This window comes from Hyaena hyaena, unplaced genomic scaffold, assembly GCF_003009895.1.
Source record: "Hyaena hyaena isolate Hyena2069 unplaced genomic scaffold, ASM300989v1 scaffold_31, whole genome shotgun sequence".
Taxonomy (NCBI): domain Eukaryota; kingdom Metazoa; phylum Chordata; class Mammalia; order Carnivora; family Hyaenidae; genus Hyaena; species Hyaena hyaena.
Genome location: NW_024080664.1, coordinates 2567251 through 2581568, shown reverse-complemented (window position 1 = coordinate 2581568; position 14318 = coordinate 2567251). Strand labels below are relative to the sequence as shown.

At 54.8% G+C, this 14318-nt stretch overlaps 1 protein-coding gene across 1 annotated transcript in view; it reads left to right on the top strand.

The window, feature by feature from the left end:
• The first annotated feature begins 2458 nt into the window (after positions 1–2458).
• TRAF3IP1 (TRAF3 interacting protein 1) overlaps positions 2459–14318 on the top strand; it is a 54863-nt gene continuing 43003 nt past the window's right edge. Inside the window, 7 exon segments of the mRNA XM_039228644.1 lie at positions 2459–2636; positions 6127–6195; positions 6577–6738; positions 8649–8789; positions 8892–9284; positions 12625–12696; positions 13608–13683. Coding sequence (XP_039084575.1) covers positions 2514–2636; positions 6127–6195; positions 6577–6738; positions 8649–8789; positions 8892–9284; positions 12625–12696; positions 13608–13683 — 1036 coding nt within the window. The 5' untranslated portion in view covers positions 2459–2513.

Here is a 14318-nt window from a genome sequence, read left to right as displayed (position 1 = left end):
GAGAAGGAGACACAGAATCTGAAGCAGGCTCCAGGCTCTGAGCTGTTAACACAGAGCCTGATGCGGGGCTTGAACTGTGAACCGCGAGATCATGAACTGAGCTGAAGTCAGATGCTTAACCAACTGAGCCACGCAGGTGCCCCAGGAATGACTGAGGTTAAAAAGAGTGACCCCCCAAAAAGAAAAAGAAGACCGACTTGTCAGGTCTAGGCAGGGATAAGGAGGAACTAGAAATCACATATATGGCTGGTGGGAATGAAAAATGATGCCATCAATTTGAAAACTTGGTAACATCTTGTAACGTGAAACATATTCTTACCATGCAATCCAGAAATTCCACTCCTAGGAATTTAACCAAGTGAAAAGAAAACTGTTTGCACAGACTTGTATGTAAATGTTCTTAGAAGCAGTATTTATTTTTTTTAAAGATTTTATAGCTTATTTAATTTTGAGAGAGAAGCGAGGGGAGAGGAACAGAGAGAGAGGGAGAGGGGATCCCAAGCAGACTGCACGCTCCGCTCAGAGCCTGATGCAGGGCTTGATCCCATGACTGTGAGACCACAACTCAAGCTGAGATCAAGAGCCAGTTGCTCAACCAACTGAGCCACTCAGGTACCCCTAGCAGCATTATTTATAAATAATCAAAACCTAACAGCAATCCAAATGCTGATAAACTGGTGAATGGATCAACAAATTGTACTGTGGACTAGTACTCAGACACACAGAGGAATGCTATATTAATGTATCTAGCAACACGGATGGATTTCAAAATCATCAAAGAAAGAATTAAGCACAAAAGACTATGTACTGTATGATTCCATTTATATGAAACTCTAGAAAAAGCATACTTATCATGACAAAGTGGATCAGTGGTGCCTGGGGCTGGCGTGAGAAAGGAGATCAGTTGCATGTGAGCAAGAGGAAATATTTTAGGGAGCATGACCTGTTCTAGATTCTGATTGGGGTGGTGGTAACATAATTGTATATAGTGACCAAAATGCATGGACCAGTAAGTATAGGTAAAATAGGTAAAGCTTATTGCATATGAATAATAATCAAATATAAATTTTAAAGTAAAAAACTCTGCCAACTAGAAACATCATGGGCACATTTTTAAAAACCAATGATAAAAGAAAATCTTGAAGGCAGCCAGAGACACAGAACAAAGAACTACAGCGGACTTCTCTTCAGAAACTATGTAAATCAGAAGCCAATGGAGTAAAATCTTTAAAGTACTGAAAGAAAAAAAAAATGTTAACCCAGGTTTGCATGCTCTGTGAAATGATCTTTCAAATGTGAAGGTGCAATAAACACTTTCAGATAAAGGAAAGGTGGGGGCGCCTGGGTGGCTTAGTCGGTTAAGCGTCCGACTTTCGCTTAGGTCATGATCTCGCGGTTCGTGGGTTCGAGCCCCGCGTCGGGCTCTGTGCTGACTGCCAGCTCAGAGCCTGGAGCCTATTTCAGTCTGTGACTCCCTCTCTCTCTGACCCTCCCCTGCTCGCGCTGTCTCTCTCTCTCTCCTAGAAATAAATAAAACGTTTAAAAAAAAAAGATTCTAAAGGTAAATATTTCTACAAGAATAGCTATGGGATCTTGAAGGAAAGTCACATAAGTTTGAGAATGTGGCATCTAGGGTGAAAACACTGATACAATACAGGTATGACTAGTTAGACCATAACATATCCTTCTGTANAAAAAAAAAAAAAAACAGATAAAGGAAAGGTGGGAGCACTATCTGTCTGCTGATCTTTGCTAAAAGAAATAGTAAAGGAAGTTTTCAGACAGGAGGAACATGATACCACATGGAAACTGGAATCTACCCAAAGAATGAAGAGCATTGAGAATGGTAACAATAAATGTAAATAAAATTTATAAAAGTACAATTAGAAGAAACAGATGAAGGGGGTCAAAGGTACAAATTTCCAGTTATAAAATAACGACGTTATGGGGATATAATGGACAGCATGGTGACTTGAGTTAATAATATTGTGTTACATGTTTGATTTGAAAGTTGCTCATGACAATGAAAAGCTTTTGAAACTACGGTGGCGGGTGTGAACCAGACTTACTGTGGTGATTATTTTGCGATGTATACAAATATCACATCATTATGTCCTACACTTGAACTAATGTTGTATATGTTAATTACATCTCCATTAAAAAAAGACGTAAAAATGGAGCTCCGATCAGCCTCTTTTAATGAGGAAGAGCTAAAAACAGATCACAAAGCCTCCAGGCTGCGGGAGGATTCCCGCGGGAGCCTGTGCGCGGCGGGCGGGGCGGGGCGGGGCGCCGCGGCGCGTCCGTTGCTAAGGCCGCGCCGCCCTGGCGACGGCGCTGGAGACCCCGCGCACGCGCAGTGGCGCACTCCGGTGCACTGTGGGATGGGAGCCCGAGCGCTGCGCCCGGGCGGGAGCGGGCGGCGGCGGCGGCGGCGGCGGGGCCGGCGGCGGCCCGGGATCGCGGCTTAGGCTCGGCGGGCCGGCGGGGGCGCGGGCGCGGGCGGCGCCGCCATGAACGCGGTCGTGGTGAAGCGGACGCAGGAGGCCCTGGGGAAGGTGATCCGGAGGCCGCCGCTGACGGAGAAGCTGCTGAGCAAGCCCCCGTTCCGCTACCTGCACGACATCATCACGGAGGTGGGGGCCGGGGGTCGGGGCCCTGGTGCGGGTGGGGACTCGGGTGGGGGTCAGGGGCCAAGTGAGGGCCGGAGTGGGGGTCCCAGGTGGCAGTCGGGGCCCTGGTGCGGGTCGGGACCCGGGCGGGCGACAGACAGGGCTGGGAGTCAGGCCCCAGGTGCAGCCGGAGTCGGGGTGCCGGGTGCGGGCCGGGGTCAGGGCCCGGGTGCCCCGGGGCCAGGGTCGGGGACCCGGGTCGGGAGTCAGGGTCCCAGGTGCGGACGCGCCATGGTCGGAGCCGGGGATCGGGGCCCGGGTAGGAGTCGGGGTCAGAATCAGGGCTGGCGTTAGAATCTGCCTCGCAGAGCCGAGCGCAGCCCCTGCCCGAGCCCACTGGGCCCAATTCCGAGGCGCCTCGGCACCGAGTTGCCCTCACCCCTGCTCTTCCCTCTCACCCATCCCCCTGGGCTGCCTCCCGCGGCCCCTCAGGGAGCCTTCTTTCTTTCCCATGTATCTGTTAGAGCTCCTCTCCCACTAGCCTGGTAGAGCCGTTTCTGTGATTCTGCCGCCCCCCTCAGTGCCTGGCTGGGGGAAGGCAGGCAGAAATCCTGCGAGAATGAAGTGATGCTTTTTTACCCTCATGCTCCCCACGTGTTTCTCACACTCCTCTGCACGGTGGTCACCACGTTTTGGATGCTTGATACACACCTGTGGGCGAATTTGTTGAAGGTGGTTGTAGTGCCACCCAAAAGGGAAAACTCTAGAAGGGCAGGTTGATATTTGCTGCTGTTTGCCTGACCTCCGTGGAGATGGTTTAACTTTTCCCCAGCGGATGGTGAATCACCAAGCGGTGAAGACCGTACCTGTTTGTTGCCATATCCTGGGTGAGCCGAGCTGAGTAAGGTACACAGAGGGTGCCCCGCCAGCCTTCACTGTTGAACGAGGCTGTCAAGGCTCCTGGTAACTCAGGGCCGTGGTGCCCATTTCCATGGTGTGGCTAAGAAGGGCATTGAACCCAGCAACTCGGGCGTGGTCTCCGGGAGTTAGGAATCAGGTTGAACTTGGAGACTTCTGAGGGCTCCCCAGATGGGTCCTCCAGCTTCACTTCTCTCTCTGCCCAACAGGTGGGGTGTGTTCTTCTCTGCAGACTTGGCCTTCCTCATCTGCTCTCTCAACTTAGTTTATAATGTGCGCCCACCCTGTGCTTGAGGCTCTCTGGAATCCCGCCCACATCCTGGGGCTGTCTGGCCTAAGCCCCGCCTCCTTCTCTAGCAATACTTTCACCTGTCGGGGAGGGTGTTCAGGGAAGGGTGGGGCTGTGTCCCTTCTTCTTGTCCTGGGAAGTAGGCAGATAGGGTCCTCTAACCCAGGAGGGAAGAGGTGAGTTAGCCTGGAGGTGAGCCTTCCTGACCACAGTGCTTGCCACCATTTATCTTCATCTTCTCACACCTTTGTCTTCTGGGTTAGTCCTGTCTGCCCGCCGAGGTGGGGTGACAGGAGCCATGTGCCTCGTACCGTGGGTCTTGGCGTGGTGCCGGGCTCCCAGAAGGTCAGAGTGCATCGTAGTGGAGAAGCAGGAGGGACAGTCTAGCAGGAATTGACCTGATTGGCCAGGCAGCCAGGCTGTGGAAGGAGTTACACATTCTCCGTCAGGAACCAATGGTTTGCTTTTCTTTCACGGCTTTTCTTTCCTAATCTCATGCTGAAATTAATTTCTCTGCCCGTGTGAAGACAAATGCATTAACTGTCACCTACTTGTTGTGGATATTAGGGTGACTGACCTGTTGGAAAGCATTTTCAGGTAGGAGGCAAAGAGCCACCTCTGAACATCCTTCCCTGCCTCTCAGTATTGTATTCAGGTCACCATTGGTATTTTAGCTACGGCTAAACTAACTCGGCCTCTTTCGTAAATCAAAGCATTGATCTTGTGAGGTTAATATTTCTTGTCCCTTAAAATTATTATTCACAATTTTAACTGCCTGCAGACTAGGAAAATGTCATAACAGACAAAATGAAAATGTTCCAGGAATATTAAACTCAGGATACTCTTTTTTTAATGTTTATATTTATTTTTGAGACAGAGAGAGAGAGACAGACAGACAGACAGACAGCATGAGCAGGGGAGGGGCAGAGAGAGAGGGAGACACAGAACCCAAAGCACCTCCAGGCTCTGAGCTGTCAGCACGGAGCCCGACATGGGGCTTGAACCCATGAACCGCGAGATCATGACCTGAGCTGAAGTCGGTCACTTAGCTGACTGAACCACCCAGGCGCCCCTAAGCTTAAGATACTCTTAATATTCCATCTGTCTTCTCAGGAAAAGTAGTAGCACAACTCTTAGGTAGTCTGATGAGGAATGAAAACTAGCTTAATTAACAGCCAGCTTGGTGTCAGAGAAGTAGCCTGATGTTAGCGTGGGGCTGTCTTTTTCTCAAAAAAACATGTCTTGCACTAATAAATACACTCTAGCCAGCCAACATGCACATATAGGTGTATTTATGCTTACTACATACAATGTGGCTAATATTTTCAGTTTTATTTTTTGGAAAAATGCTTATTGCTACGCATCATGTTGATTTTACAGTGACCTCTTACATTTTGAGAAATTCTGATCCGAGAGAACCAGGGTCTTGGCTCTGTGTGTGTGTGTGTGTGTGTGTGTGTAGGAACAGGAAAATCCCTACCTGTAAAGCTGGGCTGGGGTACTGGGGAAGTGCAGGTTGAAGGCCAGGAGGGAGGGGCAGGGAGAGAACAAAAGGGACTTGGCCCAGGGCCGCCCCCTGCTGTGGCCAGGGAGCAGCGTGAGGGTGAGGAGAAAGACCTTTCTGTCCACAGTTAGAAACCCAGGCTGAGAAATTCCTTTTGGTTCCAGAGTCCACTCTCTCCACTGGGCCCGAGCAACCTTTGTAAGATGTCATCTGCCTGCTTTTGAACCTTTCAGGCCCATGAGGTCCTCAGGCTCCTGCTGTCCTGAACTACTACTTTTTTTTTCTTTAAATTTTATTTATTGAAGTAATCTCTGCACCCATCATGGGGCTCAAACTCGCAACCCCAAGGTCAAGAGCTGCGTGTTCCTTCGGCTGAGCCAGCCAGGCTCCCTTGAACCGGACTTGGCCCCGGACCTTGCCGGGACCGGTTAGCCGAGCACATGTTTTCTAAACACCCCCGCCCCCCACTCTCGTTCTGTTAGCCGTGGCTTCTGTTTAGATAGGATCTCCCCTGGGAAGCGTTCCCTGACCCCCCCCCCCCGGGTGTGGATTGGGGACCCCCCTCATGCTCACTTACTGCCCTGCAAGTCTTCATAACGTTCGCCTGCCCCCCCTTCCGGGCTGGGTCCTGCCTGCTGTAAGGCCGTGGACATGGTAGGTTCTCCAAAGCTTGTGGAGCAAGTGAACGGATTAAATCCCGGATGTGGACAGACTCTGATGGCTCCTGACCGTGGGGCTCAGGGGGTGAGGCCCGTGGAGAGGCTGGCCCGTGAGCCGCTGACCGTGGCCTTGATCTTTTGAAGGTGATTAGAGTGACTGGCTTCATGAAGGGCCTCTACACGGACGCCGAGATGAAGTCCGATAACGTTAAGGTAGGCTGCACCCTCCTCTTAACAAATAGGTGTTTTGTAAGCTCTGTGCCAGGTGTGTGTCCTTTATAGGCCGCTGTGTGCAGGCCTGTGGGGTTGGTTACACTGTGGGCCACGGTGCGCGCCCCCCTTCCGTTTCCCTGTCCCCACCAACTGCGTATCATGTAGGTTCTATCCACCGAGAAGTGGAGTCAGGGCTTCAGAGTCTCTGTCAGCCCATCCGCTCGAGTTAAAAGCTCCAATGAATTATTTCTGTTTTGTTACAAAGACTTGGCATTTCCAGATTTGACATGTGTGCGCAGGAGCCGTGCCTGTCGGACATGAAGACGTGCCGAGTGTGTTGGAAGTACTTTTCTGTTTGTGTTTTAAATGGACATCTTTCAGGATAAAGATGCGAAAATTAGCTTCCTTCAGAAGGCCATAGACGTGGTGGCGATGGTGTCGGGAGAGCCGCTGTCGGCCAGGCCAGCGCGGATCGTCGCCGGGCACGAGCCCGAGAGAACCAACGAGCTGCTGCAGAGACTGGGGAAGTGCTGCCTCAGCAAGGTAGCGCTGCCGCGGGGAGCTGGACCCGCCAGGGCTGGGAAGCGGGGCGGGGACGCAGGGTCCCAAGCCTGGGGACGGTGGCTGCGGGGCGTCTGCCAAATGCTACGCTTCAGAGCCTCGGGGCTGCGGGAGAAGTGATTTATAACCGCACCGGGAGACAAGGGGATGCCGGGCACACCTTCTCCAGGCTGACCTGTGACCCAGGGGACCTTACGGGCACTGGCCGCCGGGGCGGGTGGCTGGAGGCTGCGCGCCCCTCATCCAGGCCCTGCCTGCCTTCTCTTGGGCCTCCTTCCGGGGCGGGGGGAGGGGCAGGTGGAGGACCTGCTTTTCTTCTCCTCTGGGGCTCACGGGCTCTTCCTGTTCCCTGCCTGCCTTTCCAGCCTCTGGTGTCCGCCGCTTCTCTTCCCCCCTCCCTCCCTCTGTCCCTCTGCTCCCCTCCCCCGGCCCCGGCGGTCGGCACAGAGGTGTGCTGCCAAGGGAAATCTTGTGTCACTTGTACAGGGACTCATTTTTTCTTTAAATATTTTTATTTATTTCTAGGAGAGAGAGAGAGAGAGACAGCGTGAGCAGGGGAGGGTCAGAGAGAGAGGGAGTCACAGACTCTGAAATAGGCTCCAGGCTCTGAGCTGGCAGTCAGCACAGAGCCCGACGCGGGGCTCGAACCCACGAACCGTGAGATCATGGCCTAAGTGAAAGTCGGACGCTTAACCGACTAAGCCACCCAGGCGCCCCCAGGGACTCATTTTTAGCTTCCTGGGATCCTCACTGTGGGTTCGAAGCTGGGGGTCTCTGCTTAGATCTGGCCCGGGGCCTTCTTGCTAAGGACGTTGAGCACATCTCGGCTTGGCGTCACCAAAGCCTGGGGAGAGGGTGTAGCTAATTCAGCCCTTCGTGCGCCTGATGGGTTGTGGGCGGGTAACCTTCCGTGTTACCAAAGTGGGGAAGGGTGGGCTTCAGCACACAGCAGTGGTGGGGGTGGGGCCCCGAGGAGGCCTCCAGAGAGTCTCACCTGGGTCTTCGTCCAGCTCTCAGGCTTGGAAATGAGGAGCTGATTCTGCCAGTGCCCTGCTCCGTCCCCAGGCCCCACCCCTGCATCCCTCGTGTTCACCCCTACATCTCTCGTGTTCCTTCCCTTTCAAATCACATTTGACTCCTGCCTTCCCTGCTGAGTCCTTTGCCAGCTTCCTGTTGCCTCCGGGCGCAGCCCTCTCTGCGGCCTGGCCCGTGGGGCTCCCGGAGACCCGGGGCTCCTTCCCGCCCTCCAGTTCCTCTCAGCTCTCACCCCTGTGCCTGCACCCTGGGGTCCCCTGCATGGCCAGGCCCCCTCGAGTCTTCGTATGGCGGCAGTGTGGGCTCTGGAGCCCCGGCCTCTCCTCCCTCCCAGGCGGACTTCGTTCCCGTGGCACTGGCGTCTAATTGTTGCATTCAGTCTCTTCCCCAACATGCACAAGGGTCCTTGACCTACAGTCTAGTACCTGGTGTGTGACCGTCGCTCGGTGCATCCTTGTGGAATGAGTGCGCTGTGAGGAGCAGGATCCCTGAGTGGAGGTGCTCGAAGCCTCTGCCGGCAGGCAGGGATGGTGCAGCAGAGGTTTGCATTGGGTGGAGCTTGAGCTAGAACATTCCGCAAGGCCCTTCCTGCACGGGGCCTCCGTGATCCTGGGAGAAGTACAGACGCTTGTGCGGGTCAGCTTTGCTGTCCTTTCTGACATCCTGGAGGTGACAGTTACCAGGAGATGCGGAACTTGGTGCGAACGGCATCCCCTTCTAAGATTTTATCCCGGGACCGTCCTGGGGAGACGCGGGGTGCGTTTAACGAGCTGCCCCTGAATGCCGATGCTCCCTTTGTCCCTTGCGCTGATGCCCTTTTCCCCTTGTCTTTCGTTGCCTCCCGCGTGGACCACAAGCTCTCCAGTGACGAGGCGGTGAAGCGAGTGTTGGCTGGAGAGAGGGGGGACGTGAAGGGAAGGGCCTCCCTGACGGCCAGGCCTCGGGAGCCGGACAGCAGGAGCGCACGAGAGGAAGAGCCCGGCGTTCGTAAAGATGAGGTGAATTGCCAGTCGTGCGTGTGCGGAAGCGAGATACGGAGCCTTTCTGTGGCTCAGGTAAAGACGTTTGTAAGTGATGCTGCTGTCTGGCCTCTTCCTCAGGATGAAAGGAATTCTGACATAAAGGAGGAAGGTACGAGCAGAGACCGGAAGCAGAAGGAAGGAGTGAAAGAAGAAAGCAGAGCGAGAGAGAAGGACAGGGACAGGACGTAGGGGAGCGACCGCGACAGGCACAAGGAGCCCGAGAGGGACAAGCAGCGAGACGGCGAGAGCGAGCGAGCCAGGAACCGGGCCAAGCAGGACAGGGACAGAGGCCCCCGCGAGCGGGACAGGGACCCGGAGCGCGAGAGAGCGCGGCGGGGCGAGGCCGGGAAGGAGAAGGAGAGGTGGCGGGAGCGGGACAAGGGCCGGGACCGGCGGAGGGGCAAGGACGGGGACCCGTCCGGGGACGCCGACAGGGAGAAGGGCAGAGAGCACGACAGACCGGAGAGGAAGGTAGGGCCCTGTCGCCGCCCTCGGCCTCTCACCTGCGGTGCCTTCCGTCGGCGTCGCGCCTGGTCGGGAGCGGCTTTTCTGCGGCGCCGCCTGCGGCAGCCCGGGCTTCCCAGGGGCTGTGCCCGGTGTTTCACCAGGCGCTGGCCTCACCCCTGCGCTGCGGGCGCGCGTGTGGGGGCTTGGGACCGGGGCTTCGCACTGCCCTGTGCGAGCAGTGCTGCGTGTGCGGGCTCTTACACACGCCTTGCTCGTGGGCACGGCTGCCTCCACACGGTTAGGGCTGCTCGCCAGGGCCGTGCGCGTTCGCGGCGGAGCTCGGCACCTGCGGCTGCTCTGATTGTTGTTGAGTTGAATTTTTAGGTACGTTTACGACGGGCCAGAAAATTCGTTTGGTTTCAAACAGTGTTTTCTAAACGTGCGGATACTTTTGGGCTCACGGGAGGTGGGGTGGGCCTCCATCAGGCCTGGCCTTGCAGGCGCCTGTCCCCCCGGGGAGCTCACGTTGTAAAGTGTCCCCACGGCTGTGGGAGTCTGCTGCTATCGAGGGAGCCCAGGTCCCAAGAGGTTCAAGGTCTGCCCAGGGCACGCGGTTGGGTGGTGAGGGGCGGGGCCCGTGCCTCCCGGGCCTGCAGCACCTCCAGGGCCCAGTGCGCATGGCCCTTGGGGACTCAGGGCCTCCCAGGAAGCCCCTGGAGCGATGGGCGCTGTGACAGATGTCATGAAAACCAGGCTTCCCTTAGGGAAGGTTTTAGAAATAACATAGCCATTCTGCATCTTTTGACTCTTTTTAGAGGTTTAAGAAGAAAAAATGGTTTTCACTGACCTGATTTTTCTGTTTTTTAAGTTTTTAAAAACTTTTTCAACGTTTGTTTATTTTTTGAGAGAGAGAGTGCGAGCTGGGAAGGAGCAGAGAGAGAGGGAGACACAGAATCTGAAATAGCTCTGAGCTGTCAGCACAGAGCCTGACGTGGGGCTTGAACTCATGAACCGTGAGGTCCTGACCTGAGCCGAAGTCAGACCCTCAATTGACTGAGCCACCCAGGCGGCCCGTCACGGACCTGACTTTTCTGAGGGGCTGGCACGCTCTTGTGCTCTTCCTGTGCGTGAGGCAGCCCCCTAACGGGGTGGCGCCTCATAAAGTGTCCCATCCGCTCTGTTCCCTGAAAGCGCTGATGCTGTGACCAGTGTTCTAAATAGAAACCGAACTCCAAGGACGGGTTTTATGGCAGGTCCGGAGGATGCCGGAGCCTGCTGGGAGCGGCGGCTTGACCTCGCATGTGAGACCAGGGTGAAGGGCCTGTGCTGCTGCTGCTGCTCTTTTTAAATATATTTTTATTTACTTACTGGTTTTTTAACTTTATTTTTTTTTTAATTGTTTTTTTTTTTTTAATATTTTTATTTCTAGGAGAGAGAGAGACAGCGTGAGCAGGGGAGGGTCAGAGAGAGAGAGGGAGACACAGACTGAAACAGGCTCCAGGCTCTGAGCTGGCTGTCAGCACAGAGCACGAACCGCGAGATCATGACCTAAGCGAAAGTCGGACACTTGGGGCGCCTGGGTGGCTTAGTCGGTTAAGCGTCCGACTTTCGCTTAGGTCATGATCTCGCGGTTCGTGGGTTCGAGCCCCACGTCGGGCTCTGTGCTGACTGCCAGCTCAGAGCCTGGAGCCTGTTTCAGTCTGTGACTCCCTCTCTCTCTCTGACCCTCCCCTGCTCACGCTGTCTCTCTCTCTCCTAGAAATAAATAAAACATAAAAAAAAAAAAAATTAGAAAGTCGGACACTTAACCCACTAAGCCACCCAGGCGCCCCAAAAATTGTTTTATTGTGTTTATTTTTGAGAGAGAGACAGAGTGCGAGTGGGGGAGGGTGGAGAGAGAGGGAGACAGAATGGGAAGCAGGCTCTAGGCTCTGAACTGTAGCACAGAGCCCGATGCGGGCCTTGAACTCCTGAGTGTGAGATCATGACCTGAGCCGAAGTTGGACGCTCAACCAGCTGAGCCACCCAGTTGCCCCATGGTTTTTTAACTTTAAGTAGGCTCATGCCCAACGTGGGGCTTGAATTCCCGACCCTGAGTTCACGAGTCACCTGTTCCATGGACGGAGCCAGCCGGGCGCCCTGGGCCTGTGCTTCTGCTCAGAGCTGGTCCTCCAGCCCCCAAAGCCGGCCTTCCTGGTGGTTTTTCCAGGGCTGGCCCCTCTGGTGTAAATCTGGGGTTCCTCTGTGGGATCTGGGGGGCAGTGCTCGCCGGTGGTGAGGACACCCCATGTGGATGCCTCCCAGGGAGCCAGGCTCCAGGACTTCCGTCCTCACCCTCTGTCAGTTCCCTTGACTCTCCCCCCACTTGATTTCGGTCTGGAAGAGATGATGATCGGACCTTCTCAGTTGCCCTCAGGCTTTTGTGAAGATGAGGCGAATGGTTGGTGTGTCTAGAGAGGGGGTGCGGGGGGAGGGCCAGGGGTCAGGGCTGGGGGTGCGGTGCCTCCTCATCCTCGGGACAGCGGGGCGGCGAGGGGCTGTGCACAGAGCCCGGTACCCTCCACGGGGAGGTGGGGGAGCACGTGGCCATTGACCTGAGCCATCGTCCTTTGCTTCCCAGTCCTGGGGGGAGAATCTCTTGCTTTCCACTCCTCACATCTAGATGCGTCTGTTAGGGACCTGATTGTAGGTGTGAGTTGGTATGTGCAGTTTGCATGTCATTTGCTTTGGGCTCTAGAGCCTGAAGGCTTTGTGCACAAAGGAGCGTCCCTTTGCATGCAGCCCCACTCTCTGCAGCGGCGACCAGCGGCCCTGGGGCCGTGTTGGCTGGTGGTTTCTGTTCACTCCTTCCCCGTTTCTAGACGCCCGCGTCTCACTGAGAAGTTTGGCCTGGCGTGAGGACCCCGCGTGTCTGGGGGACTCCGTTCAGTGGTTTCCCGAGAGGCGCCGCTGCCCCTGACCCTGTTGCCTTCCCCCAGGTGGCCCTTTGGGAATGCAGGTGGCATCGGGCCTGGAGTGTGACCAGTGCTCTCAAGGGCGGGTGCTCATGCCGCCGGTTGGCAAGAAACCTCTTGCATATCGATGTGTTTTTAGATATAACAGGTTTGGGGCATCTGGGGGGCTCAGTCAGTTAAGCGTTTGACTTTGGCTCAGGTCATGATCTCACAGTTTGTGAGTTTGAGCCTCACGTCGGGCTCTGTGCTGACAGCTCAGAGCCTGGAGCTGCTTCAGATTCTGTCTCATTCTCTCTGCCCCTCCCCCACTTGTGCTCTGTCTTCCAAAAATAAATAAATGTAAACAAAAAAAGATGTAACAGGTTTGAAGAGTAACAGAATATGATGAATTATTGTTCTTTTTTTAACAGTCCTTGAGCTCAGGGGAGGTGTCTAAAAAATTGTCAGACGGATCCGTGAAAGACTCCAAAGCTGCAACAGAGGTAAACCTTAAAAAATAATTTCAAGAGACATAAACGGGTAGCTGTGTTGACCCAGTGACCGCAGTGCTGTGGCGTCTTCTGGCCCCTGGAGCCCTGGAGATGGGACATGGTGCAGGCCACACAGGAGCCCGGTGTCCGTGGCGGGCTGTGGCCTTTCCTTGTACATATGGGGTACAGAGGGATGGGGGGTCATTCGGGAGAGAGTCCGGGCAGTGCCGCTGGTGAGTCGGGGAGTAGATTCAGTCTCCAGGCAGTTCCAGGAAAGCAGGGGCGCCGGAGGGACCCCTCCAAGCTCTGCCTGGCCTGTGTGGGACCTCGCAGTGCGTGTCCCACGGCTGGGGGACGGCCGGGGCGGGCCACATCTTCTCTGTGCCTCTGGCTCCCAGATGTTAGACTCGTCCCGACTTTCATAGTCCAGTTTGCATTTCAGAAGGGGTATCCAGGCAGCTGCCGGGAAGACAGACGAAGCGTGGAGTGGAGGCTGGGAGGCCGGTTAGGGGTCATTGTGGCAGGTGCAGCAAAGCCGTGGTGGCTGGTTTGCACTCTGAACGTGAATGCTTGCACTGCGAGTTGTTAGGACGGACGCGTGTGAGTAACTAGCATCTGGCCACGGAGGGTGAGTCCTCACGAACACATCTGCTAAGATAGTGTTTCTCCGTGTGGTTGGTGGACTGCTGGCCTTTCTTAGCCTTTGCAGAAGATGGATTTCTGACTGTAGAATGAAGGGGCCTCCTTGTCTTCCGTTCAGCCTCAGGGCAGGGGGCCGACTCGGTATCTGGTCCCCTTTAGAGCATCTGGATGGTGGTGTTGTTTCCTCTTTGTTCTTTATTAAGCAGAGCTTGTATCAAAAGTCTGCTGAACGAATTGCCTGACACACACCAAGTCATTCTTTTTCACTCTCTTTTCTTTAGAGCGAGGTTTCCGCCAAAGCATCCAGGTCAGTGACCACAAAGACCTCAAAACGGCGACCCAAAAATTCAATAGAAGGTACTGCAAGTTTATCATTATAAGTAACTGAAAATTGGGAAATCTGTCACAGTATCTGGTAGAAAAGAGTCCTGTGCCTGGAAGGCAGCTGTGCCGTCGGGGGGTGGGGGGGTTGGGGGGATGAATAAAGACTGTGAAAGGGGTGAAGATCTGTTCCTCCCTCCCTCCCTTTCTCTCTCTCTCTCACGCGTCTGTGTGCGTGGGAGCCCATGACACCAGGGGCAGGGAGCACCTCTTTGCTGGAGATCTGTTGCCATCTGGAAGATGTGCTCAAATTTTAGTTTTCCAAAAGTGGTTACCAGTCGCTCGTTGTCATTGACTGGTCGCATGAGCCAGTGGGCTCGCCTTAATCCTGACCAGGGTGGCCGACAAGAGCAGCCTGCTCTCAGGTGATGATTATCATTTAAAAAGCAGCAGAAATGTGCCCGGGAGTCAAGCTGAAAGGGAAGAGGTGGAGCTCAAGTGGTCAGGCCTGGTGGGTGCCGGGTTCTGACCTACTGGTAGGTGGGGTCAGTCGGTGCGGGTGCCGGCGAGCACCCCCTGCAAGGCTTTCAAGTGAAGTGTCCTGTTACTTTGAATGAGCGGCAGTAGCGCCTGAGAAATCTTCCTTCTCCTGGGTCCTGGAGGCCCAGGTG